The 27,693-nt window shown below is 39.3% G+C and overlaps 1 protein-coding gene across 3 annotated transcripts; it reads right to left on the bottom strand.

Moving 5' to 3' along the window:
- Positions 1-33: 33 nt before the first annotated feature.
- C1QTNF3 (C1q and TNF related 3) lies at positions 34-27,693 on the bottom strand. Of its 3 annotated transcripts, none has more exons than XM_036884950.2 (6): positions 27,299-27,693; positions 22,326-22,437; positions 20,128-20,282; positions 16,687-16,816; positions 10,634-10,733; positions 34-2,021 (listed from the first exon to the last, which is right to left on the bottom strand). In XM_036884950.2, the coding sequence occupies exons 1-6, from the start codon at positions 27,599-27,601 to the stop codon at positions 1,862-1,864; spliced, it is 960 nt and encodes a 319-aa protein (XP_036740845.1). In that variant the 5' UTR covers positions 27,602-27,693; the 3' UTR covers positions 34-1,861. The 3 variants fall into 3 exon arrangements, with proteins under 3 accessions (XP_036740845.1, XP_036740846.1, XP_036740847.1); XM_036884951.2 differs by having other exon boundaries at positions 27,338-27,693; XM_036884952.2 differs by having other exon boundaries at positions 27,518-27,693.

The raw sequence follows: 27,693 nt of genomic DNA, 5'->3' as shown, positions 1-27,693 counted from the left end.
TACCTTGTGTTAACAAACCACAGCAACTTACAATTGTAGGACTATTCAGTTTTATTAAGAACATTACAAAACAGTACATTTAACAAAGGTGTATTTATTTCCATATAATGCTTATCTCATTTTTCTTGCCTCAGTTTTATCTAAAGCCAAGCCAATATCTTTCCCTAAAGCACTTTATTAGTAATGTATATCCTTTAGATATGAAATCTCTTTGGACAACACCACATTCAAATACCTATTGGCAGTGCATTACTACAAAATATTTATGAAATTGGGCAATAGTAAACCTCAACCCCATGACTCACAGCCCTGAGGAGGTATGAGGGGACTTTTGTAACATTACAGAAACATTTCCAACCAGTCAAACACACTTGGTTAATATCCATTTGCTTTAAAAGAGCATTGCACTTGGGTTCAGGAAAAGTTTTTAGATATTTATAGATCAAAGGTAAAGGTCAAAGGCTGATGTGATGAACATGGAACACACTAAGGTGTTGATTTTTTAGAGCTAAAAGTCTTTGTGGAATGCAAATTATAACAAAAAAATAACTTACAGGCTAATTACTTCTAGGGGAATCATTATATGATATTGTTAGATAGGCATATCTCTAGTGCATTTTTAATATGATTCAACAGCAGGGTAAACACATATTCCAATGATGTTTTCTTTGCTTAAAATAATTTTGGGTATTATCTTCAGAAGTTATGGCACATTCCTATGAATGTCATTCTGGTGGCAAATTTAGTCTTTGAGAATGATTTTTTGGGGGAGAGATAGGCAAAAGTCAAGTGGCAACAGCTGCTCTGTGAAAATTGATTAAATATGGTGATCAATGAAGCCATATCATTTTTTATTTAAAAGAAGGTTAAGAGATTTTATTGTATGTGTCCTATGTGGAATGCCCTTATATTTTGCATCCAATAGTTGGCTTGTGTATAACTGAGTTTACAGCTCCTTCAACCTGACGTATCAGTGTGTGTAACATTTATCAGGATAATTTCTAAACTGAGAGAAAAGGTGATTATATCAGTACTATATGTAGCTCAGCTCACCTCAGCTGGTCAGAGTCAACAAAGATCTATTGTAATTAAGGAAACACAATGGAAGAGAGTCAATCTGGTTAAGCCAGATCTGATTAAAACAATTCTGGATCATGAGAAAATTCTATTACCAAAACTACAAGTCAAGATTTAATTACAGCAGTATCCTTATAAAAAAGGAGGAGTCAGTTACTTTTGGGCATTGTGAACACTTTTGCTATCTTAAAGCTATCTGGAATTACTAAAACACAACTATACTTTATTCATAAATATTGACCCACTGGATCAAAGTGTTACTTCCCAGTCTAGGCTTTGTGAATGTCTCTGATACCTCAGTCCTGGCAAGCGCCCCTGTTCTTGCCCAGGCCCCGTCATAATGAATTCACCCTATTCTTTGTAATGTTATGAAGATTTATGAACCCCAAACCTCAGGGGTTCCTGAAAGCTGCTATTAAATTAAAACTAGAGCAACCAAACCTCTTCGTGAATGACTTTTTTGATGGGAACAATTCTTTCCAACCTGTGTCAGGAGGGGAATTCTCTTTTCGGTGCCTAGGTAAGAGTGATAAAGGTACTGAGTGTATTAGTGTATTAGTCAAGGTCACTTGGGAAGACTTCTATGGTTTGTTGTTTGGAGCCCCTGAGTCATCCCACATTACTGGTGTTTCTGTAGCATGATTAGCAATGTAACCAATAAAATTTTAAAAATTGTTTTTGGAAAAACCAACATGTAGAACCCTCAACTCTAATGTCCCTCAGATCATAAAAATACCAGCTCAGCTACAAGTCTCCCAAAAGTAGAGCTGGTATCTTGATAGGTTTACTTAGTTTCAAAGAGCAGGAAGCCTGCAAAAGTGGAGAAGCGCTGGTGGTCCCCATGAAGGGCGCCATTGCCCATCCTCAGCCAAACCTCATCCCCTTTGGCCAGCTTCAGCACTGCATGATTGCTGGATGTATCTGACTTCCCCTTTGCTTCATAGCTGGAAAGAAAAAAGGCACCATTTAGTCTTTTCAGTGGACAGCCAGCTCTTTACCAAAATCCACCCTCCTTTCTCTCCCAGGCTCTTATACATCTAGATAGATTCCTGTGGTTCAGTTCTCCAAGTAGCTTGTGAATAGAGATGAAATGTGCCACTATAGGATTGGCCAATACAATGCTCACAAACACCCCTTCTTGTTCCTTCTTTATCATGACAGTATAGAATGTTATGACAATGGCCACAGTGACCCAGGAAGCCATATGTTGAAGCCTGAGTTCTTGAAGGCTATGCAGGGGAAAGGTCTCTCTCACCTGCCCCAACCTGAAACAACTACTATGAACTGTTCCATGAGAAGAACAGGAATTTCTGCTATGTTACAGCCATTGGATTAATGTTACAGCAATTTACAGTTTAGATGTTTATAATGTTTTACAGCAGTTTACAATATTACGACCCTAACTAATCTAGAATTTGGTATGGAAGGAGTGTGCTGCCATAACCCAAACTAGAAGATGTTGCACTGGCTCATGGTCAGGCTGAGAGCAGTGAGAAAGCAAAGACTGTGGGCTTGCAAGCTAAAGATCCATATTACACTGTGGCAAAACATTTGACAACAGGTGTTCACTTGGAAGGCAGACCTCAGGCCTACCAAGCCTATATACTAAGAAAGAAAATGATTGAAACAGCCAAAATACCCTGCTGCTTTTTAGAAAGATATTTCTAGAAAAAATGAGCTAAAACGAGAACTGACATGTTTGAAGTAGAGGAGACAGAAAGAGAATGTTTGGAATGTTGTTACCTAACTGGACGGGACTAGTCAAGTGCTTTTCTACCAGAAAGAACAGAGGTAAAGTTGATGTTATGCCACTAAGACTTCTTATTCAATCAAATAGACATGACCTGTGACAAAATCTGATGGACTAAAAATATTGCCTTTCTACCTAAATCTACTGCTTTAGAAGACTTTGTGGTAGCCACCATTAAGTGAAGAGAGAAAGCCATGAAGACAAGGAATCAAGGAATTAACAGCCTGAAAAGTTCCTGTCAAGGAAAGAACATTGCGTGTGAATGACTGGTAGCAAATAGAGCAAAAACCTGCTAAGTCTGTGAGGAAATGGTGTTATGCCAAAACACCAAACCTGGTCTAAAAAAGGGCTTGGGATGTTTTACAAAATACTCTTAGCCTGCAAATTTGCTCCAGTGGGAAGTGGGCTTTGAAAAACCACAGGGAGAACCTCTTCACCTTTTAGATGTGGCCATGGAGGCAAATAAACCAGGAAGAACCTCCCAGAGGAGAAAATAAGGGATCAAAAAGAAAAATAGCGGGGGTGGAGCCAAGATGGTGGCGTGAGTAGGACAGTGGGAATCTCCTCCCAAAAACATATATATTTTTGAAAATACAACAAATACAACTAATCCTAAAAGAGAGACCAGAAGACACAGGACAACAGCCAGACTACATCCACACCTGCGAGAACCCATCACCTGGTGAAAGGGGTAAGATACAAGCCCCGGCCCAGCGGGACCCGAGGCCCCTCACCCCAGCTCCCGGCAGGAGGAGAGGAGTTGGAGCGGGGAGGGAGAGGGACCCCAGGACTGCTAATCACCCAGCCCTAGCCATCCGCATGAGAGCACAGACACAGTGCATGCGTGGGGTGCTGGAAACTAGGGAAACAGGGCAGCAAGATCTTTGAGCGGGTCCTGAAGCCGGCGCCCCTGTGACAAAGAAAAGCAAGTGCTTTTTGAAAATATTAAAGTGACAGGGACCCCACCGCTGGAAGGAAGCATCCCGGGTCACAGTCGAGCAGCTGCAAATTCCAGGGAACTCCGGGCACACTAACCCCCTGGGCAACAGCTCTGAGACCCCTCACGGAGGTAAACAGCCAAACAGCCCCCTGTCCATTACCCCTCCGGGGCATGGCCATAGCAGAGCAGCAGCCTGAGGCTGGCCATGCGCACAGCAAGGGAGCTTCCTCCATACCGGCCAGGCAAGATAAAGAGACCCAGTCTACACGCAATTGCCCAACACGAGCCACTAGGGGTCGCAGTTGTCCCAGTAAAGAAAGGCCAGGAGCAAGTGGAAAGCCTTGGCTCTCCCAGCTGACAGAAAGTCAATAGCACACCATTGCACCTATCAACATGAAAAGGCAAAAAAATTTGATCCAGACAAAACTAACCCAGACAGCTTCAACATCTTCTACATCTTCTCCTGAGAAGGAACCTGGGGAGATAGATTTAACCAGTCTTCCTGAAAAAAGAATTCAAAACAAAAGTCATAACCATGCTGATGGACTTGCAGAGAAATATGCAAGAACTAAGGAGGGAGAATACAGAAATAAAACAAGCTCTGGAAGGACTTCAAAACAGAATGGACAAGATGCAAGAGACCATTAATGGACTAGAAAACAGAAAACAGGAAAGCAGAGAAGCTGATGCAGAGAGAGATAAAAGGATCTCCAAGAATGAAAGAATTTTAAGAGAACTGAGTGACCAATCGAAACAGAACAATATCCACATTATAGGGGTACCAGAAGAAGAAGAGAGAGAAAAAGGGATAAAAAGTGTCTTTGAAGAAATAATTGCTGAAAACTTCCCCAAACTAGGGGAGGAAATGGCCTCTCAGACCACAGAGGTACACAGAACTCCCATGACAAGGGATCCATGGAGGGAAACACTAAGACACATAATAATTAAAATGGCAAAGATCAAAGACAAGGACAAAGTATTAAAGACAGCCAGAGAGAAAAAAAAGGTCACCTACAAAGGAAAACCCATAAGGCTATCATCAGACTTCTCAACAGAAACCCTACAGGCCAGAAGAGAATGGCATGAAATACTTAATGCAATGAAACAGAAGGGCCTTGAACCAAGATTACTGTATCCAGCACGATTATCATTTAAATATGAAGGAGGGATCAAACAATTCCCAGACAAGCAAAAGTTGAGGGAATTTGCCTCCCACAAACCACCTCTACAGGGCATCTTACAGGGACTCCTCTAGATGGGAGCACTCCTAAAAAGAGTACAGAAAAAAATACCCAACGTATGAAGAAGGGAGGAGGAGGAATAAGAAGGGAGAGAAATAAAGAATCATCAGACCTTGTTTACAATAGCTCAATAAGCGAGTTAAGTTAGACAGTAAGATAGTAAAGAAGTTAACCTTGAACCTTTGGTAACCACAAACTTAAAGCCTGCAATGGCAATAAGTACATACCTTTCAATAATCACCCTAAATGTAAATGGACTGAATGCACCAATCAAAAGACACAGAGTAATAGAATGGATAAAAAAGCAAGACACATCCATATGCTGCTTACAAGAGACTCACCTCAAACCCAAAGACATGCACAGACTTAAAGACAAGGAATGGAAAAAGATATTTCATGCAAACAACAGAAAGAAAAAAGCAGGTGTTGCAATACTAGTATCAGACAAAATAGACTTCAAAATGAAGAAAGTAACAAAAGATAAAGAAGGACATTACATAATGATAAAGGGCTCAGTCCAACAAGAGGATATAACCATTATAAATATATATGCACCCAATACAGGAGCACCAACATACCTGAAACAAATACTAACAGAACTAAAGGAGGAAATAGAATGGAATGCATTCATTCTGGGAGACTTCAACACACCACTCACTCCAAAGGACAGATCAACCAGACAGAAAATAAGTAAGGACACAGAGGCACTGAAAAACACACTAGAACAGATGGACCTAATAGACATCTACAGAACTCTACATCCAAAAGCAACAGGATACACATTCTTCTCAAGTGCACATGGAACATTCTCCAGAATAGACCACATACTAGGCCACAAAAAGAGCCTCAGTAAATTCAAAAAGATTGAAATTCTACCAACCAACTTTTCAGACCACAAAGGCATAAAACTAGAAATAAACTGTACAAAGAAAGCAAAAAGGCTCACAAACACATGGAGGCTTAACAACACACTCCTAAATAATCAATGGATCAATGACCAAATCAAAATGGAGATCCAGCAATATATGGAAACAAATGACAACAACAACACTAAGCCCCAAATTCTGTGGGACACAGCAGAAGCAGTCTTAAGAGGAAAGTATATAGCAATCCAGGCATATTTAAAGAAGGAAGAACAATCCCAAATGAATGGTCTAATGTCACAATTATCAAAATTGGAAAAAGAAGAACAAATGAGGCCTAAGGTCAGCAGAAGGAGGGACATAATAAAGATCAGAGAAGAAATAAATAAAATTGAGAAGAATAAAACAATAGCAAAAATCAATGAAACCAAAAGCTGGTTCTTTGAGAAAATCAACGAAATAGATAAGCCTCTAGCCAGACTTATTAAGAGGAAAAGAGAGTCAACACAAATCAACAGAATCAGAAACAAGAAAGGAAAAATCACAACAGACCCCACAGAAATACAAAGAATTATTAGAGAGTACTATGAAAACCTATATGCTAACAAGCTGGGAAACCTAGGAGAAATGGACAACTTTCTAGAAAAATACAACGTTCCAAGACTGACCCAGAAAGAAACAGAAAATCTAAACAGACCAATTACCAGCAACGAAATTGAAGCAGTAATCAAAAAACTACCGAAGAACAAAACCCCCGGGCCAGATGGATTTACCTCAGAATTTTATCAGACATATAGAGAAGACATAATACCCATTCTCCTTAAAGTTTTACAAAAAATAGAAGAGGAGGGAATACTCCCAAACTCATTCTATGAAGCCAACATCACCCTAATACCAAAACCAGGCAAAGACCCCACCAAAAAAGAAAACTACAGACCAATATCCCTGATAAATGTAGATGCAAAAATACTCAAAAAAATATTAGCAAAGCAAATTAAAAAACACATCAAAAGGATCGTACACCATGACCAAGTGGGATTCATCCCAGGGATGCAAGGATGGTACAACATTCGAAAATCCATCAACATCATCCTCCACATCAACAAAAAGAAAGACAAAAACCACATGATCATCTCCATAGATGCTGAAAAAGCATTCGATAACATTCAACACCCATTCACGATAAAAACTCTCAACAAAATGGGTATAGAGGGCAAGTACCTCAACATAATAAAGGCCATATATGATAAACCCACAGTCAACATCATACTGAACAGCAAGAAGCTGAAAGCATTTCCTCTGCGATCGGGAACAAGACAGGGATGCCCACTATCCCCACTGTTTTTCAACATAGCACTGGACGTCCTAGCCACGGCAATTAGACAAAACAAAGAAATGCAAGGAATCCAGATTGGTAAAGAAGAGGTCAAACTTGCAGATGACATGATATTGTACATAAAAAACCCTAAAGACTCCACTCAGAAACTACTAGAGCTAATATCGGAATTCAGCAAAGTTGCAGGATACAAAATTAACACACAGAAATCTGTGGCTTTCCTATACACTAACAGTAAACTAATAGAAAGAGAAATCAGGAAGACAATTCCATTCACAATAGCATCAAAAAGAATAAAATACCTAGGAATAAACCTAACCAAGGAAGTGAAAGACCTATACCCTGAAAACTATAAGACACTCTAAAGAGAAATTAAAGAGGTCACTAACAAATGGAAACTCATCCCATGCTCCTGGCTTGGAAGAATTAATATCATCAAAATGGCCATCCTGCCCAAAGCAATATACAGATTTGATGCAATCCCTATCAAACTACCAACAGCATTCTTCAATGAACTGGAACAAATAGTTCAAAAATTCATATGGAAACACCAAAGACCCCGAATAGCTAAAGCAATCCTGAGAAGGAAGAATAAAGTAGGGGGGGATCTCACTCCCCAACTTCAAGCTCTACTACAAAGCCACAGTAATCAAGACAATTTGGTACTGGCACAGGAACAGAGCCACAGACCAATGGAACAGAATAGAGACTCCAAACATTAACCCAAATATATATGGTCAACTAATATTCGATAAAGGGGCCATGGACATACAATGGGGAAATGACAGTCTCTTCAACAGATGGTGCTGGCAAAACTGGACAGCTACATGTAAGAGAATGAAACTGGATCACTGTCTAACCCCATACACAAAAGTAAATTCGAAATGGATCAAAGACTTGAATGTAAGTCATGAAACCATAAAACTCTTGGAAAAGAACATAGGCAAAAATCTCTTAGACATAAACATGAGTGACCTCTTCTTGAACATATCTCCCCGGGCAAGGGAAACAAATGCAAAAATGAACAAATGGGACTATATCAAGCTGAAAATGTTCTGTACAGCAAAGGACACCATCAATAGAACAAAAAGGTATCCTACAGCATGGGAGAATATATTCGTAAATGACAGATCCGATAAAGGCTTGACATCCAAAATATATAAAGAGCTCACATGCCTCAACAAACAAAAAGCAAATAATTCAATTAAAAAATGGGCAGAGGAGCTGAATAGACAGTTCTGTAAAGAAGAAATTCAGATGGCCAACAGACACATGAAAAGATGCTCCACATCGCTTGTCATCAGAGAAATGCAAATTAAAACCACAATGAGATATCACCTCACACCAGTTAGGGAGGCCAATATCCAAAAGACAAAAAACAACAAATGTTGGCGAGGTTGTGGAGAAAGAGGAACCCTCCTACACTGCTGGTGGGAATGTAAATTAGTTCAACCATTGTGGAAAGCAATATGGAGGTTCCTCTAAATGCTCAAAATGGAAATATCATTTGACCCAGGAATTCCAAGAATGCAGCACTCCAGTTTGAAAAAGACAGATGCACCCCTATGTTTATCACTGCACTATTTACAATAGCCAAAATATGGAAGCAACCTAAATGTCCATCAATAGATGAATGGATAAAGAAGATGTGGTACATATACACAATGTAATATTATGCAGCCATAAGAAAAAAACAGATCCTACCATTCACAACAGCATGGATGGAGCTAGAGGGTATTATGCTCAGTGAAATAAGCCAGGCGGAGAAAGACAAGTACCAAATGATTTCACTCATATGTGGAGTATAAGAACAAAAGAAAACTGAAGGAACAAAACAGCAGCAGAAGCACAGAACCCAAGAATGGACTAATAGTTACCAAAGGGAAAGGGACTTGGGAGGACGGGTGGGAAGGGAGTGATAAGGGTGGGAAAAAAAGAAAGGGGGCATTACGATTAGCATGTATAGTGTAGGGGGGGCATGGGGAGGGCTGTGCAACACAGAGAAGACAAGTAGTGATTTTACAGCATCTTACTATGTTGATGGACAGTGACTGTGAACGGGGATGTGGGGGGGACTTGGTGAAGGGGGGAGCCTAGTAAACATAATGTCCTTCATGTAATTGTAGATTAATGATACCAAAATAAAAATTAAAAAAAAAAAAGAAAAATAGCCAAGAGACTGACTTGATGCAAAGGACCACTCATCCCTCAAGATTCTGGGCTCTGAGCTGGAAGCTTTAACTGCAGTTTAGGCTATCTCCCATGGGGGCAGAGAAGGCGAGACCTATATTCTAAATGTAGGAAGAAGGGTTCAACAGATACTTGGTAGGCAGAGGGGCAGAAAAGACTGTACCCCAGACTCCATTTCCATCTCCCTTCTTCTGTAGTAGCTGCCTTATATTACCCTTACCTTGATTGAGTGGAGTTAGGGGTGGGCAACAACGTGACTACGTTCTCTGAAAAGAATGCCAGATGCAGAAAGATTTCCACAATCTTGTTGCTCTATCCTCCTTCTGACTGGGGCAATGACAATGACCAGGGAGAATTTGGAAGTCAGGTTTGCAGGTGGCAGAATTGTTTTCACCAGACTTCATCCCTCAAGAACCTGGTAGAACAACCCCCTCCCAACCTCCACTCTTTCTGCCTTGCCCTTCCCCAACCTGGACCTGGTCCAGAAATATGGAGTTCTGGTGTGTTTAAGCTACTATTCTGGATCTCTTGTAGCACTTTCACCTACCTAACTTATCTTTTCCTCTTTTGGCTTTTAAAATATATCCTCCCACTGAAGGCCAGGTTCCAGAAGATAAACATTGTCCTCACAACTCACCACAAATAACCGCAAAAAGATAACAACCACAGGATGTTAATAGATACCCACCACCCATTTAATTATGGGAAAGATGTTGGCTCTCTGCCTCTTTCCCACATCCTAAGTTGATACGAAAGCAAGCTGCAAAATTTCTTTTTAAAATATTATTTTTTGCCTAGGAACTCTAGGCCCAAGTTGCTAGGATAGATAACAGCAGCACAGCCTGAAGAGGGGGACCTACTCCCAACGTTCAACCTGCCAGCTCAGGGCAATAGGAGAGGAAGTCATCAACAGGGCTAACCTCTAGGTGAAGGGGACAGGTGAGTAGAAAAACAGAAGAAAAGGAATAATGTTAAGAACACAAATGATTAGGTATGTGGAGTGTTGCTAGTAATTAGCTCAAGGCCTTTAATGAACCTCCTTACGTTTAAGTTCATTAGATTTATTTCTTCTCAAACAGTAATCATCATCTGGCCATATATCAGTATACAGAGCTCTCAATGATGAGAGCGTCCATGTCAGGCTCTGCTGATTCCTACACACTTCCCTGGCACTGGCTATTCTTTGAGCAAACAGTAGGGGCATGGATAATGCCTATGCTAGAAGAAACCACCTACCTGTACATGCTGAAGACAGTGTTGCCGTTGTGCATGAGGTACACATACACTTCCTCAACATCCTCATGCTTCATCATGCTGAAGGTGAAGAAGTACACACCTAAAAAAGGCAGGTAGTTATCCACACGTACATTAATACTGTATACACCAAGGAGCAGGTGATATGCCACATAATTTCACACCTCTTTTGTTGATACTCTGTGCAGCATATTTGGTCTTTTAGGCCTTTATTTGTATGAGTGTCCCTTTATCTGCTCTCACCTTCAAGTAGCTTTAAATTTTTTTGAGATTTCCTCAGTGTGTATACTGTGTTTCCCTAATAAGATTGCAAAGTCTTTAAAAGGAGGAGTCATTTTAGCTGTATCTCACTGCCTTCTCTTGTCCCTGACAAAGTGCTTAGGGCAAAGTACATGTTCTGCCTAGGTATAAATTAACTATTAACATCATGTGTCACAAGGTTCATATGAAACAGGTCCAGAGCCCTGACGAACACATGGTTTCTCTGTGACCTAACAAAATGAGCCAAGTATAACATTGCAGTGGTTGAGTACACTAGTCACAGTGGTTGAGTACACTAGCCAAACATGACTACTGTATTGCAAGTAGGTAGACCAAGTACAATAAACAGAAAGATTCAACTTTGACTTGGTAGCATGGCCTTGTAACTAAATATGTGAATCCTTCTCATTTGAAAAAGAACAACATATTATGAAAGATCTGTTGTAAGATTCTAGGGCTACTAATTGAAGGCAACTTAATATGACCTGATATACTCTAAATGCCAATGTAGAAAATACCTTCGCTGAGAGATTAAGGAGAATCCAACAGTAGAGAAATGAGCAAAAAAGGAAAATCTTCCCAAATCCAGATGATGTTGGATTTGAGAGTACATTTTGAAAGATGAATGAATGTTAAGTCACGAAGCAATTTAAACATGACTTAAGTCATTCTTATGAAACAAAGGTAAACACTAAGAAACAGAACAGTCTTGCCTAAAATTGACTAGTGAAGTAGAGGGAGGGAAATAAATATTTCTGAAGAAGTGAGATCTAAGGACAATATGTATAATTGTAAAGGTGGAAAAATATATGAAGCTTCTTAAATATCAGAGAAGCTACCAACAACAATGAAAACAGCAATAAAAAAAAAGTAAAAGAATTTGGATATAACTATAAAAACAGAAAACACAACATAATATTATAGGCTGAATATATGCCATCAATAACTATAGATGGACTCAATTCACCTATTTAAAGACACAGACTATCACATTAGATCCCAAGGAAAAATTCACCTCTATCAATATATAAAAAGACATACCTAAAACAAAATGATTCAAAAAGTACAATAAAGTAGGGAGGCAAACAAAAGTAAGGGGTTTCTACCATAATATCAGTAAGGTGCATTCATACTTGAAAAAAGCATTAAGTGAAACAAAGAATGAGACTTTATAATGTTAATGGGTACAATTCACAATGGATTAGTTATCTGCACACCTAAAAGAATAGCAGGGAGTTTAATAGTGCTGAAATTACAGGAGATATGAGAAATAGACAGGAATACTACAGTATAAATAATTTTAATTAAACTTTCTCAGTCTAAGCCAGATCAAGTATAAAACAAAACAGTAAGTAAAGATAGAGAAAACCTAAACAACCAAAAGTGATATGTCAGTATAATTTAAAATTATGTCTTCTTTCCAAGTACCCATGGAATATTCATGAAAATTAACTTATCTTTGGACCACAAAGAAAACCTCAATTAAAAATAAAGTGTAAAGAGCAGAGAAAACAGTTTCTGATCTCAATAAAATAATATAAGCAACTAATAATGAAACCACAAAACAAAACTCTTTGGCCTGGAAATTTAAAAATTCCCTACTAAATATCTTTTGGGTTAAAAGGAAATAAGAAATAAATTAACAGAATTTATAGAAACAAAGATAATGAAACATATTAGCACCTATGGAAACTATGGGCTAAAGCAGTATTCATAGGAAATTTATAGCCCCAAGTAATTATGTCAACAAAAGATAAAAAATGGAAATAAATGAATGAAGGATCTGGCTCAAAGAGCTAAGTAAATAATTAAGCTGAAATAAAATGGAAGGAAAAAAAGACAAAAGTAGAATTATTAAGTTAGAAAACAAAGAAGCACTAGAACTGATGCATCAATCCAAATTCACATTGCTTATTCTTTTTTTAAAAAAAATCAATAAACCTGGTAAATTACTAATTTAGTTAACCTAGAAAAAAGAGAATATGCAAAAAAAAAAAAAAGCCCAAATATAGTCTTAATAAGGAGGAAATAAACACAGAGACAGGATCAACTTTAGAGCATTCTTATAAAAAAATGCTTAACTTGAATCTAATAGTGAGGAAAAGATATCAGGCAACTTAAGAAATCAAGATAATAAAGCTATTAGACCCATTAAGATTAAGATGTGCCCACTATTTATGAATATAGTAGAGTAATTAGCCAACAGAATAGTGAACTCCAGAACAGGATATCCAAGAAATGATATAAGTTATGCATAATTAGAATCCCAAAAGGAGAAAAGAGAGAGATTGGGGCATAAAAAATATTTGAAAAAATAATGGTTGAAATTTTCCAAAATTAGTGACAGACACCACAGATCCTAAAATTTAGAAAATACTGAGTAAATCACTTCTTCCTTCTCTAAAACCACAAACTACATGTATAATATTCAAGCTGCTGAAAAAAAAAGACAGAAAGAAAATCTCCAAGATAACCAGAGGAAAAAAGTCACATTACATAGAGCAGAACAAAGATAAGAATAACATCAGGCTTCATTTTAGAAATCATGCAAGATACAAGGCAATGGAATGACATCTTTAAAATGTTGGAAGGAAAACACTTCCACCCAGAAGTCTACACCCAATGAAAATATATTTCAAGAATGAAGAAGATTTAAAAAAATTTCCCAGGATAACAAAAACTGAGAGAATTTATTACCAAAAAAATGTATTCTATAAAAAAGTTAAAGGAAATTTTTCAGGCAGAATGAATGTGATACTGGATTAGAAACAGGGATCTTCACAAAGAAATATAGCATGCTACAAATAGAATAAATTAAAGTAAAACAAAAGTTGTCTCATTTTTAATTGCTCTGTAACAGGGTTTCTCTGTCTTGTCACCATTTACATTTTGGACCAGATAAGTATTGGTTGTACATTTACAGGGGGTGGGTTTGGGGTAGGCTGTCCTATGAATTGTAAAATGTTTACCAGTGTTCTTGGCCTCTAACCATTAAATTCTAGAAGGATCCTCCCATCCAGTCATGATAATCAAAATGGCCCTGACATATATCCCTTGGGTTGGGGAAGGGAGATTAACTTTGATTGAAAAGCAGGACTCTAAAAGGTAACTATCTAAAGCAAAAAATGTAGCAATTTATTGTGTGCTTTAAGCATGTGAAAAATTTTAATGTATATCATCAATAATGCTGAAGATGAGAGTGAGCAATTAGGAATGTAGTCTTGCAAGATCATTACATTATACATCAAATATTCTAATATTATTTTAAGGTTTATTCCAATAACTAGCAGTTAATATTGTAAACCCTAGATCAACAACTGAAAAGTAATTTAAGAAAGAGTTTTAAGTAGTAAGTCAATGAAGATAAAATTCAATCACAAAAAGTGCTCAGTTAACCCAACAGATAGGGAAAAAAAAAGAGAAAATAGAAACAATAGGTATGGCAAATAGAAAACAGCAAAAGGATAGATTTTAATCCAAACATATCAATAATCGCATTAAGTATGAATGACCTAAACACTCCAGTTAAAGGACAGAATTGTCAGATTAGATTTTAAAAATCAATTATGTTCTCAGAACCACTTTAAATATAAATACATAGGTTGGTTAAAAATAAAATAATGGAAAAATATGCCATGTAAACACTACACATAGCTATAGTATATTAAATAAAAGAGACTTCAGAAATATTATCAAGGATAAAGAGAAACATTACATGATGAGAAAGGGTTAATTCACCAACAATCTAAATGTCTTTTAATTCATGAGGGGGTGAACTGTGAAACATCCTTTCAGTGGAATACTACATAGAAGGAAAAAGAAACAAACAATTGGGTCACACATGGACATGGATGAATCTTAAATGCATTTGCTAAATGAAAGAAACCAGACCCAAAAGATTATGTGTTGTACAACTCCACTTATATTACTTTCTGGAATCACAGGGTTGGAAAACAGATCAGTAGTTGTCAGGATCTGGGGTTCACAGGGGTTGACTACAAAAGAATAGCACAAGGGAGTTTCTGAGATGATAGAAGCCTTCTGTCCGATCCTGTGGTGGTGAGACCCATCTCTATGCACTTGTCAAAGCCCATAGAAGTGCACCACAAAGAAAGAATTTTGCTATACACAGAATTTTTAAAACTCAACAACAATGTCAGGGAAACTCAAGATGAGACTGTGACAAATGAATCCAACAAAGGAATGAAGTAACAGAACTGAAAGGTGTGTGTATGTGGGGGTGGCGAGGTGACAGTATTTTGATTAGATACTGTAAAGATCAAAGATTTGTATACAAACATTATAGTCTAGTTGCTAAATTTGTTTCTCATGGGACATGGGTTAGCAATTTTGTAACTATTTGAATACTAAGGTTCAACAAATAATAAATATATTCCAGATTATAAGAGCAAGGTTTCTCCCTGTCCAAGAAAGAAGTTAAAAATGAATAAAGGGAATGCTATAATGAACCCAGAGGTACTGGATTTGAGTCAGATGTAACAGAATGAACTCACGTTTGTTTGTTTGTTAGTTTGTTTTTTTAACACATGATATTGATTTATCAGTAGATAGATGATAGATAGATAGATAGATAGATAGATAGATATAGATAGATAAAGGGAAATAAATATGGATATGTGTGTGTACTTGGGTTAGCACACAAACATATTTCTTAGCTCTATCCATCGACAGGACCTAGAAGCAATGACAGCCCAGTAGCAATGAGCACATCCAGTACCCAGATCTTGACTTCTAAATACCTGTCTCTAATAAAAGGAACTAGGAGGAAAGTGGGGAAGTGTTATTTTGGGAAATTGGGTATTTTCAGAGGTAGGGCAGGAGGAAATGTGAGGTGAACCTGAAGGTATCTTGTGGTGCTAAAAAGCAAGGGAGTGGTGTGGGGGACTAAATAATTACTCCCAAATATGCCCATGTCCTAAAATCCCCAGGAACCTATGAATGTTGTGTTATATGGCAAAAGGGATTTTGTAGGTATGATGAAGTTCAGAAGCTTGAAATAGGGAGATTGACCTGGATTATCCTTGCAAGAAAGCCAAGGAGGTCAGAATCTGAGAGGAGAACATGACCTGACAATGGAAGCAGAGATTGAAGTGATATTGTCAAAAGACAGTGAATGTTGGCAGCTTCTACCAGTTGGAAGAGGCAAGCATCTAGAGGTTCAGACTATACCTTAACTTAAGTCAAGTCAGACTGATTTTGGACTTCTGACCTCCAGAATCCTAGGAGAATAATTTTGTGTTCTTTTAAACCCATTTGTTTGTAATTATTTGTTAACAGCAGCAATAGGAAATGAACATAGAAGTGCTCAAAACATTTAAAAAATTTTTAATTAAAAAAATTTGTTTAAGGGTCAGGTCCCCCCTGAGGGTGGTGTCCAGGACACAGTTATGACACATTTAAACTGTGAAGATTATGATGTAAGGACTTTTAAAGTCAGAGGTAGCTATGCCTGTTTAGGGATTATTTATTTGATTCAGTTCACATCAAAGTTAATAATCTTAGTAACCATGGCCTTCATTTTGAAAAGTGCTTTCGTCTTTTTAGAGTCTAATTAATTTACTTTGAATTCCAACAGAAATCTATGTATCAGTTGATTGTTTTAACTGGAATCAGAAAAAATTCTCAACTCCCTTACTGTCTACCCTTCTTTGTGCCCTCTCCCTTCATCCCTCCCTCCTTCCTTCTTTCCTTGCCTCATTCTTTCTTGATTGCTACATTGATTAATTCAGTCATTCATTTGTTTTCCATCTCACCTGATACTGGGGCCCCGAATCTACCAGTCATGACATCAAAGAAGTTTCCGATGTTGGTCTCAACACTGCTGAAGATAATTCCACTGTTCTGGTTGCTGAAGTGAGTTGCCAGAGAGGCCATGAATGCAATCTAAGGAAAGGGTTGGCAGTTATTTAACAGGAAATTTATCTCAAGGAAATAAGGTTTTTATGCACTTAAGCTTATTTCAACATTAGATGTAACAGCAAGATTGGAAATAATTTAAACATTAATCTATGGATAAAGAATTAATCTATGGTAGTTTCTGATATTTATTCTACCAAATAAATCTATGGTAATTTCTAACATTCTAAAATTTCTAGCCATTAAAATGATAGTGTATATCAACAGTTCTCATTATGTGTTTGCAGGAGCATTAGACTTTAAAATGTTTTCTGAAATATTAAAATACTATTATCAAATCATACTGGAAAAATTTGGATGAAATCTTCTACTTATAGCTATTAAATGCACATTAGCATATTAAAGGAGCTGAGAGGCCCTGCAGCCAAGCAACTTTTTCATTTTGTTTACCTTCTGTTATGTTTTCCACAAAAGATACCTGTGATACTGTGACTTACAATAAATATATATTCTGACTTCACCCCAATTATGGCTCAAAGCTCCTAAAACCCTTGAAATTTCCTAAGTGTTGAGAGCTACCGAGGGATCTTTGCCACATTAATGAGGTGACTTTTGGGAAGCCCTTAGATAACCTAAAAACAGGGGCTGGTTGCCAGTGGGTCTGAGGGTTGGAACTTTCAGTCCTGTCCCACCTCAGGGAAGTGGAAAGGGGTTGGAGGTTGAGTTCAGTCACCAGTGACCAGTGATTTAATCATGCCTATATAATGAAGGCTCCACAAAGACCCAGAAGGAGGGGGTTTGCAGACCTCCCAGACAGGTGACCATGTGGAGATTTGGGGAGAGTGGCCCTCACTCTCAGCAACGGCATGGAAGTGCCTCAACCCTTCCCCACACCTTGCCCTAGGCATCTCTTCCATCTGGCTGCTCCAGAGTTATATCCTTTTATAATAAACCAGTGATCTTGTAAGCAAAATGTTTCTCTGAGTCCTGCGAGCTGCATATGCAAATTACTCAAACCCAAAGAGGGGATATTTGGAACTTCCCATCTGTGGACCATCAGAAGCACAAGTGACAAACTGGATTTGTGATTGGTGTCTGAAGGGATGTGAGCAGTCTTGCAGCACTGAGCCTTTAACCTGTAGAATCTGCTGCTATCTCCAGTTAGATAGTGTCAGAATTGAGTTGACTTGTAGGACACCCAGCTGGTGTCAGAGAATTGCTTGGTGGTGTGGGAAAAACCCACACATGGGAACTGCACCACCATTGACGAGTCAGCATTTGAAAATCAGTGTCATTCCCCTATCCAAATGCGTCATTGAAACTGACTGTGAATTAGGCCAATAAATTCTTTAACATACTGAGATCTCTGTCTTCAATGAATGGTAGTTTTTAGGGAATGGGGTGAAAGAGGAGAGAGATGAAATAATTTGAAGTCCTAGATCACTTGGTGGGGGGATGATGCAGGCCTGGAAGAATCAACGCCAGAAAGATGTGGATGACCAGAACGACAGCATGGGGGCCCAGGATGTAGAAGGATGGGGGGCCCAGAATGTAGAAGGATGGGGAAGGGGGTGACACCAGACAAGCAAATTAGAAATGGGAATGATGGGGCCTGGAAGTCACCCTCTCTTATAATCTGCCCGAACCTAACCTTTCTCCTCTGTGATGCCTCCTTTAAAACATTGTGCAAGTAGTTCTCCCAAAATGTGTTGTGGTTTGGAGTAAAATTTGATGGAGGAAATTTCATAATTGTCCAAGGTTCTCCATTAAACTGGCTGCTCCACAGTCCTCTAGTCATGGTATAATTGTTCACAGGTTTGGGGTTATAGGTTCTAGCTTTGAGAGTGTTTGTCATCCATCTTATTAGATATCTTTAACCTAACCAAGTGGCATCTGTCTCCTGTTATTAAACAGCATTTATTTAAAAGTTACAAAACCTCAAAAGTAGTTAGAATAACACACAGGATCTCTTAGTTTACAGTTAAAAAACCTGAGGCCCAGGAAGATGATGGAATTTATCCAAGGTCAAACAACCACTAGATATGCCCAGATGCAAGGCAGTTTCTACCCAACTGATCTCTCAGACAAGAGTCTCTATATTCTACTTCTTTAAAATTCTCTCTTGTTATAGTATGTTCTCTTAATAACTTTAACCACAAGTTACTGTTTTAGGAAGACATACCAGCCAGAAACAACCCTAATAAAAAAATGCTAGTTTTCAGTATTTGAAGAATCTACTTAAAAAATATTAGCCAATAAACTATGTCAACCTTATGATCCAGGAAGTTGGAAATGTGCACAGCCATTAAGAAATGTGTTGTGGGTTTTCCAGCTTTATCATAAAGTGACTTGGGAGATTACCAGGATAGATTGCTGCCATTTTATAGGTCACAGGCTAGAGAACAAAGAAGGTGAAGCAAAAGGGATGGAAGGGGAAATGAGACCAATAAGGATGAGAAGATAATAGAACAAAAGATATGTCAGAAGAGGAATTCAAAGAGAGGAGGCAAAGGTCTTATCTTAGTTTCTATAATAAAAGATAGATAAATAAAAAGATTAGAAAAAGTTAAAATATTAGTTAAATAAACAAGTAAACAAGACTTAGTAATTTTCTTGTGGCCTAATGTTTTAGATGTTCTAGGCAACAAGTATTTTAAATATTGCTTAAAAGAAAAATGAAGAATAGATATATGGGTACTTAAACTTGGGATAAAATATCCAATAAAGCCTTATAAAGGGATTCAAAGACTATCAGCTGAAATAGATATGATCTGGTTTGGAAATCTGTGGGCAGATGACTCAAAAATAAAATGTCTCCAGTGATAAAGAAGATACTGATGAGAAAAATTTAAGTAAAAACTGTCACAAGATCTCTGAGTTGATAGAAAACAATATTTACATATTAATTTCCACATATGATTTAAATATGCAAATGTGATAAAATTAGTAAATAAAAAATTATAAGTAGACATTTGATCATTCCATTTATACAACTAAAGGTTTCTATGTTCAAGTTGCCAAAAACCTTTCTATTTGACATATCTTCTCTTTTGGAAAATGGTAGATTAGCCAATATTCAGGGTTCCCTGGTATTTGGTCTAATGAGGGAGTTGAATTTCAGGCTTCATAAATTTCCCTTCTCCCTAAGAATGGCTTCAAAACTCTGTGTGAACAGCATAAGCCTTATACAATCATCTTGTGGTGGAGATGAACAAATTGAGACTTGAGTTTATTCCACAGTGGTGAGGGCTTGGGAAAGCAATCAGCCTTCTGATTCCCAGACCCTGATGGTGGGGACAGCTTAGAAGTCACCTGGAGATGTGCTGAGGACGGTTTACCTGCAATTCTGGAGGAATCCCCGGGTAGCCCTTCTCTCCTTTGGGGCCATGCTGCCCCCGCTCCCCTCGTGGCCCCAGGTCACCTTTGTCTCCTTTATCACCTTTGGCCCCTTCATGGCCTGTGGCTCCATTATTGCCATTGTTTCCATGGTTTCCTTCAACAAACAGACGTCATCATATGAGAAAGCCCAGTTACACTCACCATCTATTTTTATACAAACGTAGCTCCTTTCTTCAAAAATGTCCAAACTCAATTATAAAAGGAAACCAATTGAAACAATCCCCAACACAGCCACTGGGGGCATGATCAAATGGGATCTCTTAAACGGAGCACTGAAAATAGGTAGTACAAAGCCTGTTTTTCCTGTAAAGCAAGACTTGGATCAACAGTCGTGAAGACAGATTACCAACGTGTCATTTATAATAGCAAAGATTAGAAACAAACTAAATGTCTACCAATACTGGAAGGACCAAATAAAAAAAGGGTACCTTCAGCCCATAATGTTATATAGTCACACACTCACACAAAATGCTAAAATAATAACACTTAATAATACGCATGATATATTTAGAGAAAAAAGATTATGAATCAATAGAGATGGAAAAATATTGTATATAAATAGTATATATATATATATATATATATATATATATATATATATATATACATACTACATAAAAATTACATAAAAACATTTACAGTGTTTTCTGAATGGATGAAATGAATGTTTTTTGTGTCATTCCACATACTTCTCTGTCTTTTTGAAGTTTTCTGTTAAGGACATGCACCACTTCCGTAACAGGGAAAAATAAAACCACTGGTAAAAATTATAACAATGATTTTGAAAGCAAGACTTGGATAATGACTTCAGCTCTTCACTTTGCCACTAAGAGGACAATTTCTACAACTCTTCCTTTATTTTTATATTTGTTAAATCTCAGGCCCTTTTGCAGTTTATTGTGCATACTACCTTTGGTCAGGTATCATACAAGGCTTGCAATCCTGCCAGACAGGTGAACTTTGAATGTGTTTATAAAAAAGCTAACAACAAATGTGCTAATGACAAAGTCATTCCTATTCAGAAACATTTAGCCAAGGCCAGCCTGCCTGTAACATCAGAGAGTTTAGAACCTGAGGTTACAAGAGTCTGGATATTCCTACCCCTTATCACTGCCCCTACCGGCTGCTGTCCTTAATATTCAGTGACATAGATTTCAAGGCAGTAATCATAGTTTAAAGTCTAACAGAATGTTTTCTGGTTTTAAATTTGGTTTCATGTAAGAAGCCTCCCAAAAATACTTTAAAAACTGGACCTCATTTGGTAAATATTAACATCAGTGGAGTAAGTCAGAGAAGAGCAAGTGGACTTTTGCCAAACCCTGAGAAAAGGTCCAACCCCCAGGAATTGATCTGGGGAAGAGTTAGACAACTGACTCCCCAGATAGATTGGGAAGTGCTAGGATAGAGGGGACTCGGGCTATCTTTTCCTTGGCTGACCCCACATATTAGCATGTTCCCAGAGTCCCCCATGCCTAAGGCACACTCTGGAGAGATGGCAGAGTGGTGGGTTTAGAGGAGTCCAGTGGAGCCCTGCAGAGGTCCCCATGCCACCACGTGGTGCAGGGGCCCAAGAGTTTTTCCATGAGCTCACGAGAGGCAGGAAAATCAACTGAGAGATAGCTGAATGGAGGGACCCTGAGACTAGAGGAAGAAAGACTAGCTGGACCTAGAATCAGAAGGAAGGATGTGCAACTCCGCAAATGGCACTGTGGAGACAGCTATGACCCAAACCAGTAAGTGCCTCTCCTCCCCACTGCCAGTCCATAATGCCCTGCAAGTTATATATAGCGTGCCCTAGGAAGCTCACTGTGGCAAGCACTGAAATAAAAGTATATCCCAGTTCAGATCTACTAGTTCCATAGTCCATGCCAGTGAAGAGTCTTCCAGCCTGTGAATCTGGTGCCCAGGGATGCTGAACACCTGTGGGATTCTGCCAGTGATATAGATAATAAATCCTATAGAGTTTATAGTGTACTGTCCCACCTAACTGCCTTAATAAACCCAATCCCCTACCCAAGTCTTTTGCATTTTCCACACACCCCCTCTGGATTACACACAAGTGATCCCAAATTGGTCAGATTCGCCCTGGCTTCTATCTGCAGTTAGGCTGGCAACAGCACATCCACCTCATGCTTACCCGGAATGCCGGGGGGGCCGGGAGGTCCAGGCGGTCCTTGGTAGCCCCGGAAGCTGTAATCTCCATGGCAACACTTGCTGCAATCTGGGGGCAGTCCTCCGGTCTGCGGGGACTGAAAAGATACAGAGAGAAGCTTCAGAGAAAGGTACTTGTGAGTAATTAGGACTTTTGAATTCCCTCTGGCCTTGGCCCTTAGGTAAGTTAAACTCCAAACAACCCACAACATCAGAAAAGGTGGGGCTGGGAGGGGATGTCAAGAGCAGAGGAGCCTGGGATAGCTGAGGTGAGCCAATTATCAAAAGGTAAAGGGAACTAGAGAGTTAGTAGAAGAACATGCTCTTCCACAAGGGCTGTGCATTGGGGCAGGGAATGGGGTTGCATTTCTGGAAAGTACTTTCCTGCTTTTACTGTTGAGAATAAAGGAGGAACCCCCTTCAGAAGTATATTTGGAATCATTCTCTCTCTTTCCCAACTGTGAGCGGCCTCATATATAGTTACTGAGAGCAGTTGACCCTCGAACAACAAGAATTACCAACTTCAAATACAGCCATTAAGACTTTCTATATTCATTATAGTGGGGTAAGAGTTCTTAGAAATTATTAATTATAATACTACTTTTTCAAACAGTCACAATGTGCTTAAATTGCCTTAGGAAATTAAGGCAATAAAGTATTCCTTAGTCCAATAAATGTTTATAATTATCTACTTCTTGAAACAATATTAACTTCCTCTTAATAATATTAAACCAGATGATCTGTTTCATATTCCACTTCAAGATTTTAAATGATTACCACATTACTTGAATGAATATTTAATGAGGACTTAACGGGCACTGAGTGTATTCAAATGTGACACTGAGTTAAATGCTTATGTATTCAAAGATGAACTAAAATTGTGCTTACTGTCAAGGAGCTAGAGAGCTAGTGGAGGCTTATTCGTGAAGACTTAGTGTTGCTTCTAAAATCTGGAGTTTCAACTAAACTGGCGACTTGCCTTTTCATTATATCATACAAAATACTTGTGGAAACTTTCCTAGACACCGATTATGATTCAGTGGTCTTTTAAAAACAGCATATTGTTGCTAGAGATTCATTTAAAAAGGGAGGGAAGGAGGAAGGAAAAGAGGGAGAGAATGAGCATGAGAAAAAGAGGGAAGAACGGAGGAAAGGAGGAAGGAAGAATTTAAAGTTCGAATTTCCTCTCTCACTAGAAATTGAAGCAGGAAAGTGGATGAAGCCCTGACATTGCTACATATTTAGACTTCACTTTTTCTTTATATCAAAACCAGGCTTAGATTTTCCCTCACTCTCTCATTCCCTTTTCCTGTGGGTTTCCACTAAGCTCTTCAGGGCAAATGCCCAACAATATCTGTAATCCAAGCATTCTCCTGCACCAGCCCAGAACCCAGCCCTCCAGGGATCAGGAGCTACTTTGGGAGCTCACTCTTAATCCAGTCTTCAGCCCACCAGATCCCATGCTGGATAGGTATGGGAGTCAAGGAAAACCTTTTGTAATACGGGTGGAGGAAAAGAAGATCAGCTAAAGCAAGTGGTCTAAAACAAGGGATTTCAGACACTTGGAACATCAGACACCACAGCGCTGCCCCACCTTCTACTCTAAAAATGCAATCTGAGCAGTAAGGATTCCATAATTTCCTGGTATGATTTTCTAATCTGAAACACAGCAATTGTACATACCAAGAAATCCAAGGACCTGCCAATAATGGATTTTAGGGAAGGAGAAGGGAGGGGAAGGAGGGAAAATCCTGAAGTGGAATAGTTTGTGTAAGATTAGAATTGAGATGCCAAGATGCTAAGAATGTCAGAAAGATGACTATACTGGAACCAGAACTCCTATCTCTGTGAGACTAGAGAAGTCACTTTCTCCAGATATCATTTTTATTATCTACTAATTAGAGGATTGAGTAAGATGGTCGTGAATTTTCTTTCCAGCCCTAAGACGCAAAGATACTAACGTCTTTCTCAAAGCCTCAAATACTGAGTTAGAAGGATTTTGTTTTTAAAGTCTAGTGTCTGGGCGTGAGCAGTTAGCTCCAGGAGATAAGGTTGCTCACTACCAGAGTTAACAAGGACTGGGGTGCATGCCCAAGCTTCTTGGGGGCACTTTGAGAGCACAAAGCTGCCACCAAAATAGGGAGAGACTTCAGGTTGCTTCTAGTCGGGCACCTCCTAAGAAGCCTTACATTTCACAATATGTTCTTCCCTTTGGCCTTGTCTTTCAGAATTCATTGAAATGTAACAGTGCTTGTGAGCCTTTTGGTGGACTCTTGGGACAAGTTGGCTAGGTTGTGTTAATTCCTGGGTAAGGAAGAGGTACATACGAGGTAGTTACATGTAGCACTCTCTCAAGTTTAACAATCCCTTTCCCATGATCAGGTGGAATTTGAAAGTCAAAGACATGTAAATAGGCAGTGGGAGAAGGGAGGTGTCTTTAAGACAGGTTTCATTTTGTAGATGGAGGCCAAGGGGCAGCTTCTAGGAACTGAGCTCTGCTATTACAAAGTGAGTTCTGTGATAGATTGTGCACAGCTCCTTCTTTACCTTAAGAAGGAAGGAAAAGAGAGGAGAAGAGAAGTTGGAAGAGGTAAGAGGGAAACAATGGTTCCAAGAGGAGGAGAGATTAATAAAGGTGAATGACAAAGAGCTGCTGCAGAGAAGAAAATGCCCAGAAAAGAGTCCAGATCTGCTCACCCTCCATCTCTGCACACTCTGGTCCACCATCAACCCTGTGGCAAGAGACATCTTTCTAGGACACCAACCTGATCACCTCACTGCCCTGCTGTGAACAATCAAGTCTTTGCTAACCAAGGAAGGTCTGAGCTCATTCACCAGCCAACAGAATCCTGCAGCCTGGCCCTGAGATCATCCAATGCCTTGCTCTCACAGCTCGGGAGCTTGGGCCACCTGCTCCTCACCAGTTCTTGCAAGTCTGTGCTGTGGCATGTATTATTTTATTTCTTCCATGGACAGCCATCCTTTTTGTCTCATCTTTGAGATCCAACTCAGCAGCTGCCACCACTCTAACAATTTTCCCCAACAGCCTTTTGTGGATTGACTTTATTTATCCCATAGTATCTAATGATCTGTTCATTTGTCCCCATCAGAGCCCCTCAGAACTTTTGGGAGACAGGAGCTTAGGTGTATTTATCTCCATCCTAAAGCTAACAAGTATTAGAAGCACAGGAAATGATTGGTAAGTGAATGAAGGAGAAAAAATGAAAATTAAAAAAGAGAGGTGGGGGAAGAAGAGAAAACACAGTCAATCATGAATTCAGTGAGGGTCTCTGTAGCCATTGGCAGAAGAGTTGTATTGAAAACCTTCAGAATATCTATGACTCTAAATCTCCTTAGGATTTCCTGTTGGGGGTTTATTTGAAAATACTTCAGGAACAGGGCAGGGGGGTGGAGGATGAAAGCCCCCTAGCTTCCCAAAAAGCCAGGAAATGACTTCTTGCTGCCCTCACGTTACTTCAGCATTGAGCTGCCTAGAGGGACTAGAAGGTGGGGTGAAACAGAAATGTCATTTGGATTCAGTGGCCTGCTGGATGTTGGTTGCCAAGAAACATCCATGCATGACAGCCTACATCTGCTTCTGCGCCTCTGGGGGCTAACACTGTCATGGCCAGGAAGGATCCAGCCAAGATCCCATCTATGAAATGGAAAGTCCAGACCAAGTCTTGGACAAAAGTGAAAATATCTTCACCACAAATGAAAATGCACATTAGCATTTGTCACCCCTTGGCCAACATTGTCAGATGAAAGAACCAGTTCTAAAAGTGGCTTTCAAAAAATAAGATTGTGTTCAGAGGTTATCATTTCTTCTGTGGCTCCGAAAAAAGCAATTTTTTTCTTGCCACTGCCCCACAGAACAGTCTGGACAACTGCATTGTGTGGTCTAGTTAGAAGTCCCAGGTTAATCCCACATCTACACCTGATAATGTATATGATTTCTATCTGGTCATATAGCCGGTCTCAACCCAAACTTCTCAATTTGTAGTAGGAGGAGTTTAGGTTTCAACTGTGTGAACTTTTCCACAGCCTATTTAATGTCCAGAAGTAGTCAATTCTTGTTGTAAAACCTATTTATTCAAAGACCTTGTAATTCAAAGTAACTATTGTTGTCCCCACATCTGACTTCAGCAGGTTAGATGCCTAGAAGATAAGTAAAGGTCTGTCTTTTCCTGTTCTTAATGTTTTAAATTCAATTTAAAATTTCACCAGTTTGCAATCTACTGAGTTTCACCAGTTTGCAATCCACTGCAGGCCTTAATTCACTCCCATGCTACCCTAAAGGAGTTAAAGATCTTTCCTTGGATGCTGAGTTTCTACCCGGAGAATAAATCAAGCCCTCTGTGATTACCAGGCATTAAATCACACAGTAAGGTTTGCACTTTAAATACAGTGTTTTTTGTTCTAACTCTTTGGTTATTTTGTTAAACTTGCTGAACATAGAGGGTTTAGCAATCTGGAATGCTATAAACCAAATAAACAAGGTTGGCAGAAATGTTACAGTAAACATACAAATCAGAGCAGAAAACTCAAAGGCAGCCTCTCCCTGCTGGGAAGGATTAAGACAGCCCAACTCTAATAATCTGCAAATGACTGTCTACAGCAATCCGACCATCTCCATACATCAGCACTGCTTCCTGCACCAACAGGGCAAGAAAGAAATCAAGTCACAGCACATAGGAGCTGTATGTTCTCCCTTCTCATGGGGCGACACTGTAGCCCCCCTTCTCCCAGCAGAACCGTGCTGTCTCTGCTGATTTTCTTAGAGACCAGCAGTCCTTCTGGTATCCCAAAGCAACCCAGAAGGGACACACACAAGCAGCTCAGCAAGCTTCTCGAAAGCATTGATTTTTTTAGCACAAGAATCACAGCTGAGAAAAAAGAGCAATCACAGCAAAACTCAGTAAGCTTTCCCAGTAGTCCTTAGAAGAGAATTCTGAGTACCTGGCCCCAGAATGGGGTGATCTGGGCTAGGTCATCTACCTCGGGGTGCGGTAGCTCATCTGGTCTCAGGGATTTGAGATCTGTAGAAGTGTTATTATCCACAGTCCCCGTTTTAGAATGGCTCCGCTCTCTCACTTTCTCCCTCCTGGAACTGCTACGGCCAGTCTGCTGGTGGCTTTGCACTATTCTCGCCACCACTTTATTAGCTCTTCCGCTCACCTCCATGTATTCATCTTGACAGAGGCAAAATGGGAGGAAAAACAAAGCCAGCAGGTGCCAACAGACGAGCTGCCTCCCGAGCATGATTCTCAACAGAGCCACAGAGCCTGCTGGGGAAGACGGCCGGGGTTCCTCGGGCAAATGCCAGGGCTGGAGATGAGAGCTGCAGCCGGCTG

Source organism: Manis pentadactyla, chromosome 2 (genome assembly GCF_030020395.1).
Source record: "Manis pentadactyla isolate mManPen7 chromosome 2, mManPen7.hap1, whole genome shotgun sequence".
Taxonomy (NCBI): Eukaryota; Metazoa; Chordata; class Mammalia; order Pholidota; family Manidae; genus Manis; species Manis pentadactyla.
This window is presented reverse-complemented; position numbering and strand designations above follow the sequence as displayed.